At 40.0% G+C, this 15,209-nt stretch overlaps 1 protein-coding gene across 5 annotated transcripts in view; it reads left to right on the plus strand.

Annotated features, from left to right (window-relative positions):
* Positions 1-2,808: 2,808 nt before the first annotated feature.
* The window catches only part of ARHGAP28 (Rho GTPase activating protein 28), a 209,741-nt gene continuing 197,340 nt past the window's right edge, over positions 2,809-15,209 (plus strand). For 4 of the 5 annotated variants that reach the window (XM_033178290.1, XM_033178292.1, XM_033178293.1 and 1 more), the window contains exon 1: positions 2,809-3,070. In XM_033178290.1, coding sequence (XP_033034181.1) covers positions 2,895-3,070 — 176 coding nt within the window. In that variant the 5' untranslated portion in view covers positions 2,809-2,894. The remainder of the gene's footprint in view (positions 3,071-15,209) is intronic. The other variant, XM_033178295.1, reaches the window with a different exon arrangement.

Consider the following 15,209-nt stretch of genomic DNA (forward strand, 5'->3'; position numbering starts at 1 on the left):
AATGACAGATTTGATCATTGATTGGAGGGAGGAGTCCAAAGTGAAACCAGGGCGTCTACAATGTGATTACACAAGAGGAGGAGGCCTCCTTGGCTGGCAGGATGGGGCGTTACTGCCATGCGGGGCATCTAGAGGGCTCCTTGGCTGGCAGGATGGGGCGTTACTGCCATGCGGGGCATCTAGAGGGCTCCTTGGCTGGCAGGATGGGGCGTTACTGCCATGCGGGGCATCTAGAGGCCTCCTTGGCTGGCAGGATGGGGCGTTACTGCCATGCGGGGCATCTAGAGGGCTCCTTGGCTGGCAGGATGGGGCGTTACTGCCATGCGGGGCATCTAGAGGGCTCCTTGGCTGGCAGGATGGGGCGTTACTGCCATGCGGGGCATCTAGAGGCCTCCTTGGCTGGCAGGATGGGGCGTTACTGCCATGCGGGGCATCTAGAGGCCGTGTTACAGTCAAAATGTTTATAAGAAAAGACCCTGCAGGTATTTCATATTGTGAGTCTGTAGTTCAGAAAAATAAAAGAAGAATGTTGCATGCCCAGAAAAAGTTCCACTACTATAATTCCTTATGGTAATTCTAAAATGCTATCAGATAAAAATTACAAGCTTTTATGAAGTTTGGTGCCAAAATTTATTGGGTGATAAACTTGACCTGAACAAATGTGAGGCTATCTGTAGACTTCATCCTACTCAAGGTCAATATTCATTTTTCTTTGCTGCAGAAATAATACACTTAAATATACAATACTGTCCCAAATTTACTGGGCTGAGGGTTTACATTAAATGGTGCATGCATGAAATTATCATTTAAAAATAAAAAGTAGATGTAATTTCTGATATGTATCTGTTCCCAAGGTTTTAGATGAAGACTTGTGGATACATATCAATACCTACAGTGGTTTTTCAACTCCACATTTTAAGAAGGTATTGTCTTAGTTTTATGCATTGGCATAAAGCACAGTAAGTAAACAGATGCCTCTTTTTATCTGAAAACTTTGGAGAATAAAGCATTCTTTGTATGTGTCTTTTCCATACACTCATGCTTGATAAGTTTCTTTATCCATAAAATTGGGATAATAATACTATCTACCCACAGGGTTGTTTAAACAGCTAATGTACACCATCTAACACATGTCAGCAAATTTAGTCATTGTTAGCTTACCGTTTAATTAATAAAACATTTTTAAAAAGCATTTTGGATGGAAAACTTGTTTTCCCAACCTCTGAAAGTGCAATGAAAATAAATGTGTCCCTTCTTGATGAATGTAAAGAGCAAAGAGTACCCCTATTTCTTGAAAACCTAACATGTACTTGTTGCTTTAATCCTATGAGATGAATATTATTTTCCCCATTTCACAGATGCAGCAACAGAGATTCCGAGACGTTAAGTAGCACGACCAAGTTGCCCTCCAGTAAGGGATAGATTAACTTGTCTTTCTACTTCATCTAGCTCCTAGTGATGTATGGAAGAGACAGCAGATAAAACACATTGTCCATGTGAGTAAAACATTCACGTGGGCCTCTTCCTGGGCATACTTCTGGTTACTTTTTAATCAGCTATAAGAATGTTGTTTTTCCATTTGTGCTATTAGTCCTATGTGGATAAGGACATACTTCAGACTCAAGATTTCTAATGATGCCCCTTTTTATCTACCTCGAACCAGTCCCTACATCCTCCCCCACCAACAGTAACTTCTGGAAATAACATCCATTTGGCCCATAATAATAAAGTCTAATTTTCAGACAAGCTGCAAACGGTATCTGTTAATTTGATCATGACTGGGAGGAGGAAAGGGATGTGAGAGTGAGGTAAGAGTCTGGAAGTGGTGCACTGAGTGTGTGGGAGGGAAGCGTTCCCTTGCTGTAAGAGGGAATTACCTGACCCAAAAGGAAATCAAGTTTATTGTAACTTGACTAAGTCAACAGCAAGGTAATCCAGTTCTTCAATTTTTGATGTGGATGCTTTAAATGAGAGAGTGTCACATTTTCTCCTTTTCTTCCCCAGAGCACACATTTCAAACCCGGCCTCTCTCCTCAGCCTGAGGTATGGTTTCTTAGTCTCACTCCTCGCAGTCAGGCAGGAAATGTTCCCAGCCACAGGATAAGCCTCCAGTTGGAAGCGGGTTGGGAGGGGGAGTGAGAAAAGGAAAAAAAAAGAAACAATGAAAAACAAACTTTACTAGAGCCGCTAGCAGGAGCCCCAAAGGATCCCGGCCGGTTTCCAGTTTCCTAGAAGCGGGGATCACACCTCCCCCCGCACTCCCGACACATGCGCGCACACGCACACACAGGCGCACACACATGGACACGCAAAGGCGCGCGCACACAGGCACACACGTATACACGGGCGCGCACACAGAGGCACAAACGCACACACAGGCACAAACACGGACACACAAAGGCGCACACACACGGACGCACAAAAGCGCACACACGGACACACAATGGCGCGCGCACACAGGCACAAACGCACACACAGGCAAAAACACAGGCGCACACACAGGCCCACACACACACACACACAGGCGTGCACACATACACAGGCACACAAACAGGCACACACACGCACACACAGACACAGGCACACACAGGCACATAGACGCGCGCACACAGGCACACAAACAGGCACTCACACACAGGCACACACGCAGACGCGCGCACGCACACGCACGCGCGCGCGCGCACACACACACACACACACACACACACCACACACACACAATGCCCGCCCCCACTGCAGCCCGTGGGCGTGGTTCCCAGCGTCTGCGAATTCGCGCGCCCGGGGCGGGGCGGGGCGGACCTGCCCGGGGGCCACTGACAGCCGCCGTAGAGAGCGGCTGGTCGCACCTCCGGCGCGGCCGCCCAGCTGCTGACAGCCTCCCGGCGCGCCGGTCCATGCTGGTCCCGGTCTTTGTTCTGGGGCCGGCGCCGAGACATGCGCGGCTGACGATGGAGGTGGAGGACTCGGGCGGCGTGGTGCTGACCGCCTACCACTCGTACGCCCGCGCCCAGCCCCCCAACGCAGAGTCGCGCTGCGCGCCCCGGGCCGCCGCCAGCCACCCGCTCAGCAGGTATCCGGAGCCGCTCCCGCCAGGGCGGCGCAGTGGCGCTGGGCTTGGGGGGTTCGCCGTGCAGCTGCGCCTTCTGCCTGGGCGCCGATTGTTGTTTCAAGTTTTAATGGACTAGCTGAGTGAGCCTGGGGTTCTTTGCATTGTCTTTGACTGGAGGTGGGAAACGCTCCAAGGCTCCACCAGCCTGGGCTGAAGTCGTTGGCTAGCAGAGATTAGCAGCGGGATTGCATTCTTGATACGATTTGAGGATAAGTCATGTGTGTGTATATATATATATATATATATATATATATACATATACATACACACACCTCTTTTCGGCCAAAGTTGCCTATAAAATCTCGGGAAATTAAAAAATATTCCAAATGAAACACAAGCAGCACATGAAAAGAAAACATTAAAATACATAACCCTAAATCCTCAGAATACTCCTTTTGAGAGCTTGTTCAGTAAACTGATTTAAAATGTAGGTTGAGAAATTCTCTAAAAAGTCCACCTCAGTAGACTTTAAAAGACAATTTTATTTCTACATGTTAAAACCTTTCAATTGTATAAATGCTTTGGTGTCGTTACTTGATTCCTGCTAATGTCAACTCTGTGCTGTCAATGCAATTATATTTCCTTTTGGTCAAAGGAAGCCTATAAGCATCTCATCCTGTATATTTCAGATTTAATCAGGGATCTATGTTAAATTACTGTGTCAGTGATCATCCATTTGATGCAAGATCAAGGCCAATGAGACTCTCCTTAACTAAAACAAAAGTGGTTAAGTGGGTAGACAAAAGTTGTGATGATTGAGATATTTGATACATATTTGGGGGAAGTTTTATTTGTGTAAATGTGACTATCTGATCCATTCTTTACAAGTGGGCAATTTGAGTGATGTGTTTTCATCATGTTTATTTTTAATCATTTCTTTTTTCTCATACTTTTAACTTTAGTTATGTGATAATGATTGCTTCTGTTTCCTAATTTAATTGATTGTGATTTTAATTGATTTCCTAATTAACAGATGGTGACTTTATTTCAAGGAATATCTTTTTGGCTAGTATCCATGGGAAGAACAAACTACATTGGCAAGAGATCTGTGTTGGGCTTGGCTAACAAAGAAAATGAGGCCGGGCGCGGTGGCTCAAGCCTGTAATCCCAGCACTTTGGGAGGCCGAGACGGGCGGATCACGAGGTCAGGAGATCGAGACCATCCTGGCTAACATGGTGAAACCCCGTCTCTACTAAAAAATACAAAAAACTAGCCGGGCGAGGTGGCGGGCGCCTGTAGTCCCAGCTTACTCGGGAGGCTGAGGCAGGAGAATGGCGTAAACCCGGGAGGCGGAGCTTGCAGTGAGCTGAGATCGGGCCACTACACTCCATCCAGCCTGGGCGACAGAGCGAGACTCCGTGTCAAAAAAAAAGAAAAGAAAAGAAAAGAAAATGTTGTTTCTTTCAAAAATAGCAGGTTGAGTGAAATCTCATTTTTATGTAAAGACAGTGGGAAAATAACATTTTTTTCCAGGTTTAGGAGTTGTGCATATACTTTTAAAGGCTCCTTGAAAATATAAACTGGCTTTTGTCTTTAGGGTATTTTCTTTTCTAAACATAATCATTGGCTGTCAGTACTCAGATTATGACTAACTAAATATATATATGTGTGTATCTGTGTGTGTGTGAGTGTGTGTGTGTGTATTGATGAAAAGCATGGGCCAAGTTTGTCCATTTCTTAAACGATTCTAGTGTAGCTGTCCTGTCTATAATTCCCAGCAGCTGTCTCAGAGCGCCAGCCAGATTGTGCCATTTGGGCGATTTGAAACTACATCCGTTTCCAAAGCAAACTAGAAGCAGAAGTTCTATTAACTCAGCATGTGGTCTTGTGGAATGATAATACATGAGAGCAAGCGTTACATGTCAGAGCTAGTATTTCACCTTAAGGTTGCCAATTAGATTCACATTGTTCTAAGTTTGCATTTTTGGTGACTGCCCTGCACTCTGTGGGAGCCTGGGTACCATTGTCCCTCTGCTGCAGGCCCCCCGGCCCTCTGCAACCCAATCACAAGAGAATAGCTTAATTCCTTGGTTCCTAGTAAAAAAGCAATCAAAAAGAGGTTCCTGTATTTACAAAGAGCCAGAGGACACCATTAATCATAAGTCTGATAACAGAAATAATCAGGCCCAAGTTATTAACCTTTGACTCACTAACTAACGATCAATACTTCCTTTCAAGCCAAGAAGCAAGATCATATTGTTCTACTTCTGAAGAAAGCACTCTCTCTTTCAAGAATACCCTTTCCTTTAAATTGCTTACACATTTGTAACCTATTTGTGGAGCAATGACCAGAATGGCACTAGAAAGCGTGGACTTTTGTATCTAACTATCATTATTTTTTAGCTCTTGGTGGCATAGGTTCAATTCAAAGCAAACCATTCTTTTTTATTTTCCAGACCCCTACTACACCTGAGTTTATATGTTTTTAAGGGTTTTTTTTCTAGCCTTTTCCCAGTAAAATAGAATATAATATCTTTCTATTTGGTCATTTTTTTCCACTATTATATCCCTAGAGCAGTATCTGGTACATCGTAGTAGCCCAATAAATATTTGTTGAATAAATTAATGAATTCCTGCCAAGATTACAAAATAGCCAAGATAAAATGGTGGGATTTTTAGCTGCCAGCCTCAACCTGTTTGTGCCTACTATGTGCCAGTAACGTGTTAGACATTTGGGTTACAAAGATAAATGGGACATAATCCCTGCCCCAAGAATGTGGTAAACCAGCAAAGCTTTGAGAAAAAAGATGAAATAAGTGACAATATTTCTACATCAAGAGGCTTCAGATGTAAATCCGGATTTTTAGCTAACCATTAAAAAAAAAAAAAAAGATTGAAGGACCCAGCATCTCAGACCTGCCCTGCTGCCTCCATCCCTAACTGAAGCTGAGCCAAGGCTGCTCCATCGTGGGGGCTGCTGTGCTTGTTTGCCACGCTCTCCCGGTTTCCCTTCAACACTGAAGCAGTTTCTTTAGGGCCTGCTCATTTTCTTTTATTTTACTAATTTTATTTTGTTTTCCTAAAGTAAGTAGCCAGTGAAATGTACTTGTCAGTTACTCAGGCTTGAGGTCACATTGGCAGACCCTGACTCTACACCAGTTACTACAGTGTGGCCTTGGGCAATTTACTTCCGCTGCTTAGGATATTGACTAACGCAAAGGAAGCACCAGATATGTCAGCTGTATTCCTACTGTTATCACTTTTAATCAGGTGTTGTTGCTGTAAAGAGGAGAGTCAAACATTTTTGGTACTTGCATCACTATCAGAAGTGGACAAACAAAACAAGGTTAAGAAAGCCTTATTTGTCAAGAAAAAAAAAAAGGGAGCCATTTAAAACTCAAATATCTGAGTTTTATAGCTCCGATCTTGCAATTCCGAAGAATCAAAGGAATCATTCATTCTTACCTCATTTTATAAATTAGTTAAAACTATGTGTGGAGCATAATAAATGAAACCACCTGAAGTCATATAAATGCACTGGCTTTAGAGGGAGTTATGTGTACCTGAAAGATTCTAGGTTGGGATATATTGATGGTAAGGAATCCTCAGATTTAAGTTCTTTTTTTAAAATCAATATTCAGAATATGTAAGTTGATACATTGATTTTTAATATATAGATTATCCTTTGTCCATCTTGTCCTGTTCTGTTTTTGCTCTTTTAATTTGCATGGGGCAATCTGCTGTGGCATTTAAAATACGGTTATACATATTTCCTTTTGAGCCTTTGGGATTCCTTCCCACAACTCCTGTTTCTTTAAGAATTATTTCCTATTTTTTATTCAATTTCTGTCACCATATTCCTTGATTCTAATAGAGTGTGAGGATGAATAGACTTGCTTGTTAATTCTCATAATTAATTATATTTTCTCATATTACTTTTATCTTTTAAAGTTTTCTTAGGAATTAATTTCAAGGACTCCACAGAGTCTGTTTTGGCTATGACTTCTCAGTAGCATGGCATACTTGTAATATGAATTTTAATTTGTGTCTTTGGAGCTAAAAGGCAAGAAAACCATGAAGATACAACATCTTTCTGTCCCTAATAGGCACATCAACTTTTCAGTAGTTTAAAGCAAGAGCATCATTCCCTCAGAGGAAGTTTTAGTAAACATATTTCATTCTCACTTATTTTCCATCTTGGTCAACTAATTTGATATTACAACAACAACAAAAAACATACTCAGCTTGCGTTTCTGGGCAGTTTAGCCTTATTCCTGATGAGGAATACCAAGTGCCTTCTGGGTTTAGCACCTTTATGTGCTTAACAGTGGCAGGGAGTCCTACTTGGTGTCCACAGTGCATTTCTAGATCATGGGGGATTCAAACCACTGCAAAATTGATTCATGCAGCGAAGAGACTCACAAGTCATAAGTATTTGTTGCGAGGAAGAGAACAAAATCTTTTTTTCACAAAATTGTATATCCACATCCTCTTGTAAAGGAAGAAAGAGAATAAAATAACTATAAATGATCAGTTCTGTTAAATGGTTGAAATTAGAATCATGATTTTTAGAGAGGCCAAGCTTCTATTCAGAATCCAGAGTGAGACTATGGACAAACATACAAAATAATTTCACTGATAAAATGAAAGGTAGCCAAAGATAAAGCTAGATATTTTGTTTTTCAAGGGTTTCCTGAGTATATACAAATAATGAAATACAATATTTTTTTAGTGAAGGTATAGTAGAAAATGGCCATGATTATTTCTGATATTTATCTAGTTATACCATAAACTTCCTGAGAGAGGACAAAAATAGAGGAGGGAAACAGCCAACTCTTCCTCGAAAACAAATACAGAAGCTAACCAAGGTTATCCTAGGAATTCTGATTCTGCAGCACTGTTTAAACTTCTATGAAGGGCTATTGTTTCTTAACGATTCCTAATAATAAGATAATTTGATAAACATGGAATTGATGATTAGAAAGTACCTATTTTATATTGAGGAAAAACTAAATTTAGCAACTTTTAGTGATCGATTTATTGGACTGAAATTAATTCATTAAGAAGACATTTATTTCCAGGTGCTGACTCTTACCAAGCGTTCGTGTAGGCCTGTGTGAGTTTAGGTACACATGCACAGGGACACGAAATTCTGGGGGATACTAGGTATGCTTTCTTGAGAGGATTCAAAAACAGTAATGGAAATAAGATTCTCACTAGACAACAGGTTTTTGTAGGTCATTCTTTATGTTATGGTTGAAACCAGAGTTGATGTCTCTGGTTTCTTTTCACAGTGGGATCCCTGCTGAGCGTAGGTTCCTCCGTATGCAGAGCTGTTGGAAAACATCTGGTACATTTCCTTTGATGGTGTCATATGGCTACATATTTGGCCAGTTGCTGTATCCATTTTTAAGCTGCTCACTTCTCCCTGATCATTAATCTGTAACGTGTGCACAAAAATTTAGGGAATTTAGAGTATTATAGAATCGCCTCACGTCGATGAAGATGATGACTAAAAAGTCGTAACTTTTAACTTTCTATTTGGATGTAATTTTGAAACTTGCAAAAGTAGTCCAAAAAGTTTCTGCGTAACCTTTACCCAGATTCCCCACATGTTAGCATCTTGCAAAACCAGAATACCATTTGTGAAAACTAAACAAAGTAAAACTGATACAATACTATAAACGAAACTACGAACTATGTTCTGATTTCACCAGTTTTCCACTAGAATTGGAATTTTCCTGTTGTAGAATTGAATGTAGGACTCCACACTGAATTTCGCTGTGTCTCCCGAGTCTCCTGCAATCTGACAGTCTGTCCTTGTCTTTCATGACACTTTTTGAGAACTGGTTGGTGATTTATAGGAAGTCCTTCAAATTGGGTTGGTCTGATGTTTCTCATGATTCGATTAAAGTTATGGTTTTTTTTTTTTTTGAGCCAAGGTCTTGCACTGTCACCCAGGCTGGAGTGCAGTGGTCTAATTATGGCTCACTGTAGCCTGGACCTCCTAGACCTAAGTAATCCTCCCATGTCAGCCTCCTGAGTCGCTGAGGCTATAGGCACATGCCACCACGCCTGGCTAATTTTTGTATTTTTTGTAGAGATGTAGTTTTGCCATGTTGCCCAGGCTGGTCTCAAACTTCTGGGCTCAAGTGGTCTGCCCACTTTGACCTCCCCAAGTGCTGGGATTACAGATGTGAGCCTTCATGCCTGACCAAGCTTATGCATTTTTGATGAGGAATCTGTGGAAGTAATGTTGGGTTCCTCTGAGGGCATCATACAGTGGGTATGCGACGTTGACATCTTACTAATATTGGTGTTAGGTTTGATCATCTGGATAAAGTGGTGTCTGCCAGATTTCTGTAGTATAAAGTTACTATTTTCCTCTTTATAATTAATAGCTACCTTTGGAGAGATACTTTGAGACTATGGAAATGTCCTTTTTCTCTTTAAACTTTCCTTTTAGCATTTATCTGTGGATCTTGTCAGTAAAATTCACTAAGGTGGTGTTCTAAAGGTGACTTTCTATTTCTCTCATTTCTTCTATATTTGACTTATTTTACATACTGTGAAATAGACATCTAGGAGTCTTGCTGATTTTGTTTTTACCCCATTAGCTTTTAAAAAGTCAGCCAAATATAAATAGGCATCAACAGTCATTTAATCCACTTTTTTTTTTTTTCAGTTTTGACACAAAGTATAAAAAATGCTTTAATTTGACCTAGTCTGACTTTATGAAGGCTCTAAAGATAGATTTTCTATTTGTAAAACTTTTTTGGAAACAAATGTTTGTTAATAGGCTCAAAGAAAAAAAATCAGCTGGGTGCAGTGGCTCACACCTATAATCCCAGCACTTTGGGAGGCCGAGGTGAGCGGATCACCTGAGGTTGGGAGTTCAAGACCAACCTGACTAACGTGGTGAAGCCCTGTCTCTACTTAGAAAAAAATACAAAATTAGTTGGGCGTGGTGGTGGGCACCTGTAGTTCCAGCTACTTGGGAGGCTGAGGCAGGAGAATCACTTGAACCCAGGAGGCGGAGGTTGCGGTGAGCCAAGATCACGCCATTGCACTCTAGCCTCTAGCCTTGGCAACAAGAGTGAAACTCTGCCTCAAAAAAAAAAAAAAAAAAAAAAGAATCAGAAAGTTGCTAAATTAAATGCTGTGTAAAGAGAGTGTAGCTGTTCTTAAATCCCAGTTTGCCTAGAGAGTATTGCTGAAACTTTTATTCTTTTAGAATTATCTTTGTACCTGATAGAAAACATTTTCCTTTTACTAGTGTTCCAGAGATGTTATGTGAACATCTGCAAATGTATTTTAACTAAAGCAAACATTCTAATTTGCATGTCATCAGAATTTTTTCTCATTCCATCCTCAAACTAAACAATTTTGTTTCTGAGGCAGTTGCTATGTTCTTATTTCTCAACCATGTGGCCTCTAAATACCAGTTCTAGCCAAGAATAAAAGTAAAATGTTATATAGCAAAGCAAAGGAGATAAATGGAATGTTTTTCAGAAGAAAATTTTGGAAATAAATTCTATCTGTTTAGGCAATACACTTTGCTTTGTTTTTAAGCCTCTTTGGATGAAAATAAGTCAGGCACACCCTTAAATAGTGTTAGAAATTAACCTTTTCTTAATAACTGTTGTCATTAAGACAGCATAATTGCATGTGTTACTAAAGTAAACGTACCCGTTGAGATGTATAAGTTTGCTTGCTTTACTAATAAATAGTCTATATTGCTATATTGTTTTATTTCCTAAAAATCCTAAAAATTGAAATTATTACTTATTTCTTCAGGCAGCTCTGAAAGTCTTTAGCAGTACTTTTATTTCTAATATTGTTACTTTTAACATGCTTTGTAATTTGCTTTTGATTAGATAACCAGCTTGTTACAACTATGTGAAGGAAATGCGGTTTAAAGGATTAAAGTGTATACTCTTTTGTTAAAGAATTTGATAGCATTTATTTTGGTTTCTTTGAGAGTGTTTTTTTTAGCTTGTTTGTTTTTTGTCTCTTGCTGTGCTCTGGTTATTGAGGTAGTGAGTTTTTCATAATGTATCATTCTTTATCATATGAAGTTTCATACATCATTTCTTTGTGATTACTGTAGGCTGTGCATCACAACAAAATCCTAAAGTGTACAAAAACTTCAAGTTGCTTTAGTCTCTAAAGTGGGAAGTAAAGAAAGTAGATTGTTTTGCTATATATGCATCTTCTTAACTATCTGGGGTTTATGACACATTCTTTGAGTATCAAATGTGTTATGTCACTCTTCAATAAATGAATAATATAGATAAACTATCCATTTGACAGGTAGTTAGTGCCATGTAATTCCAAGGTTGGGAGAACATATACTAAGTATCCCTTAGACAACCAGCTGCCTGTGTCATGTTACTCTTAAAAACTAATTAAATCTATGCATTCCTTTTCTGATCCCTTAGATGAATAGATGATGACTGCATACAAATACACAATACAAAGCACAGGAAGGAGAAACTGGAAACCAAGGACAAAAGTAGTAGGTAGTATTTCTTAAACTGTCAAACACTTGAGATTTATTTGTGCTATTTTAGCAATTGTAAGTTTGGGTACTGATTATCTTTTATGTACCAGAGATTAATCTTTGTATCTTTGTTAAACTTTGTGGTTAGCCACAAAATTTACTTATATACATTTATAGTGTACAGAGAAAAAAAAAACCCATTGAAATTTCCTATTGAGTATTCATTTATGAAAATCAATTTAGAAAACACTGACCAATGCTTTTGCCTTAAAAAGAAATCACCTGTTAGTGTATTTACCTTTATACAAAGGTCCATCAATTATTTTATGTTTTTGAAGATCAATGGAGAAATCTGACAGTGACTAGAAAAAATTCTCAACATCCTAAAATGACATTATAACTCATACTATGATATTTGATTTATTTCTTCTCTCTCCACTTTTCCTCTTACCCTCACTACAACACAAAAATTTATGTAGTAGCCAAAGTTACATGTCAGTGGTTGGGATTAAATCTGTATTTAAATGGCAAGAGATAAAAAGCAGAAAAGAGAGAGAGAATGAATAAACGCAGTCAAAGAAGTGAGGACTAAACTTCTCTGAAGGTTTCCTCGAGAACGGTAGCCAGAAGAGTTCTGGCTACCATGACAGGCTACCACCTACCACCGTAACGCTCATTTGGTAATCAGTCATGCGCTAATCATACCCTATGGTCCTGCGATATTGATTCTTTAAAAATAAGTCCTGGCTTTAATCAGAGCTTACAAATAAGGCAAGCACTATGCTAAAAGCTTGACATACATTATCCCAGTTATTCTTTACAGCAGTTCTGTGACACAGGAAGAAACCAAAGCACAGAAGTAACCCAAGATCACACAGCAAGGAGCGCCAACATTCCAACCCAGTCTCTTCTAGAACTGGTGCTTTTAACCTGTTATTTAAATCTTGTAACATTATTAATAGATTATGGATTTGTTGTTTCTCTGCCTCAATTTGATTGTTGCGAGCAGGGACAATACCAGTATAGCCCTGTTAATAACCAGCAAGAGCAACTTCCACATAGTAGAGGTTGCAAATGTTCAGTGTTGATTTAGTCTTTCATTTTGCAAACATTTCTATTCTGTTTTAATGCAATAAGCATAGAAGTGGTTATGAATGGATATATGAAATTGATTTAAATATAATAATATATTTGAGAACTGTTGTTATCACTTGAAGGAAGTTCAATAATAGGATTTTTAAAAATTTATATTCTTACCCTTAACATAGTCTTATTTAAGACTATATTTAACAGTATTTAAAACTAGACAAAATGTTCTAGAGAAGACATTCAAATTGACTAAGAAGGTAAGATCTAGGCAGTCAGTAGCAGGAAGTCTTCCTGTGGGTGGGCTTCTCTCTCTCTCTCTCTCTCTCTTTCTCTCTCTCTCTCTCTCTTTCTTTCAGAAGGAGGGCAGGTTTTAATCCTTTAATCTTTAGGTTTATGTTCTTAGTAACTAGATCTTATAATTTTTCACTTTAGTTTTGTTAGTTGCTTTTTTAACTACTAAAATATATTTCTATAGTTAAAAACATTTTATTTTGCTTAATTCCTTGCAGTATGATTTATACCATAAGAATTCTTTGTGTGTGTGTGTGTGTGTGTGTGTGTGTGTGACGAGTTTCGCTCTCGTTGCCCAGGCTGGAGTGCAATGGCGTGATCTTGGCTCACTGCAACCTCCGCCTCCCGGGTTCAGCCGATTCTCCTGCCTCAGCCTCCCGAGTAACTGGGATTACAGGCATGCGCCACCTCGCTTGGCTAATTTTGTATGTTTAGTAGAGACAGGGTTTCTCCATGTTGATCAGGCGGGTCTGGAACTCCTGACCTCAGGTGATCTGCCCACCTTGGCCTCCCAAAGTGCTACTATTACAGGCATGAGCCACCTTGCCCGGCCCTACCGAAAGAATTCTTAATGAACATTGAGAAACAACACTTCATGAGAATTAATGAGTTCTTCCTCTATTCTCTCCCAATTTTCAGTCAAGTTTTCACCTTGTCCGAGTTGAAGGCAACCGGGGGATCAAGTCAGGTCCTAGACAATGATCACTGTAGAGATGACTGTTCTGTTCTAAATCTTGCTCAAAAATGTAGGCTGTGGAAACTCAGACTCCTGAGCCATCCCTAGTCTCCTGTAAGCCCGAGTACAGCCCTTGTCCATCATTGACCTTGGAGCCATGGATGACGCCAACCTCAGAAGAGCCTCAGATATTTCCATTTAGAAAACGAATCCTAGGCCCATTTTAGTCTGGACCTGAATCCTCTGCAAGATCAGAATCATAATGGCCCTCAGTCTCTGGTCTCTTGTGTTAATTTTTCAAGCTATTCATTTTAATAAACTTTAGTTCTTAGGACACCAGAACTACAGAGATAGGACAATCATTTTCATGATACAATAAATAGTAGTCTGGGCTTTTCTGCTAACTGCCATGTCTTTGGGAGTGTCTTCTCATTATTTTTAACCAGCTAGGGAGTTCAGAGTATGTTGCTAATGAGAACTAAGTTTCGTGAAGACCAGTCATGAGTAAGGACAGCCAGGAACAATGTCTGTGCTACAACTGGAAAGCAAAGTATGGAAAAGTGTCTTGCCTAGAGCCTCATAGGGAATTACCAACCTGTCCAGCCAGGTTCAACCACCTGCTTCCCATCACCATAGCATTCGCACAGGCCTACAGCATAGTCTCCTGGGTTCGGGGAAGCAGGCAGGCCAACAGCAAGGAAAACATGGAGGAGGGGAGAACTGGCTCCCTGACTGGGTATGGAGCTAGAGAAAAGGTGGTGTCGATTATGAGAATGGCATTTCCTTAGCTTCCTTTCAAACACTGTTACAACCACCCGTGCACATTATCTTAGTGAATGTAAGTTGGAGAGTCTTGAAAACATATTTGCTGTGATACTTCGTTGTCATCTTAAAAACAAAAAAATTACTGACCTCAATAGAGTAAGCAATTAATGAGGGAAAGAGCTGACTGTAAGTTTCCACAGATTCTGTTTTGAAAAACAGAGGATGCCTGGCCCTGTGATTTTTAACTTACCACAACTGAACTCCTTCCCTCCTCATTTATAAGGCTCTTGTGATTACAAGGTCGACTCGGCAACTGTTTTCATAAAATCTGAATTGTGCTGAGTTGCAGAAAGCTGCAGGCTGGAGGACTCCCACCTCTTCCAGCTGCTGGAGGCATGGAATTGGAAAAAGCAGGCCAGGATCTGCATGTCTAAAGCTGTGTCATCCTTCATGAGGCAATGATCCCACACCAGCTAAAATAACATGAGTCATTGCTTATAAGAAGCCCAAGTGAAGCTGATTTTGATTATACCAATCCTAAACAAACATGATACTCCTCTTATCCAGATGATAAAAAAGTTCTTATTGTGGGAGTTAAGAAAAAAAATAGCACCAGTTCTCTTTAGAGTTCATGGAAGTGCTTTGCCATTTAGCGGGCTTTTAAAGTGTATCTTAAACAGGAATTCGTCGTTTAGCCAAATCTTACTCTAGGTTATTCTTGCTTTTGTCTCTTACTCCCCTACCCCCAACCCTGCCCACATCCAGTTTGGCTCATTAGTATTTTAATCTGGTTTGAAAGCCATTTGGATCAAAATCCATAAAATCAAAACTGTAA

This window comes from Trachypithecus francoisi, unplaced genomic scaffold (genome assembly GCF_009764315.1).
Source record: "Trachypithecus francoisi isolate TF-2019V2 unplaced genomic scaffold, Tfra_2.0 Lachesis_group19, whole genome shotgun sequence".
Lineage (NCBI taxonomy): Eukaryota > Metazoa > Chordata > Mammalia > Primates > Cercopithecidae > Trachypithecus > Trachypithecus francoisi.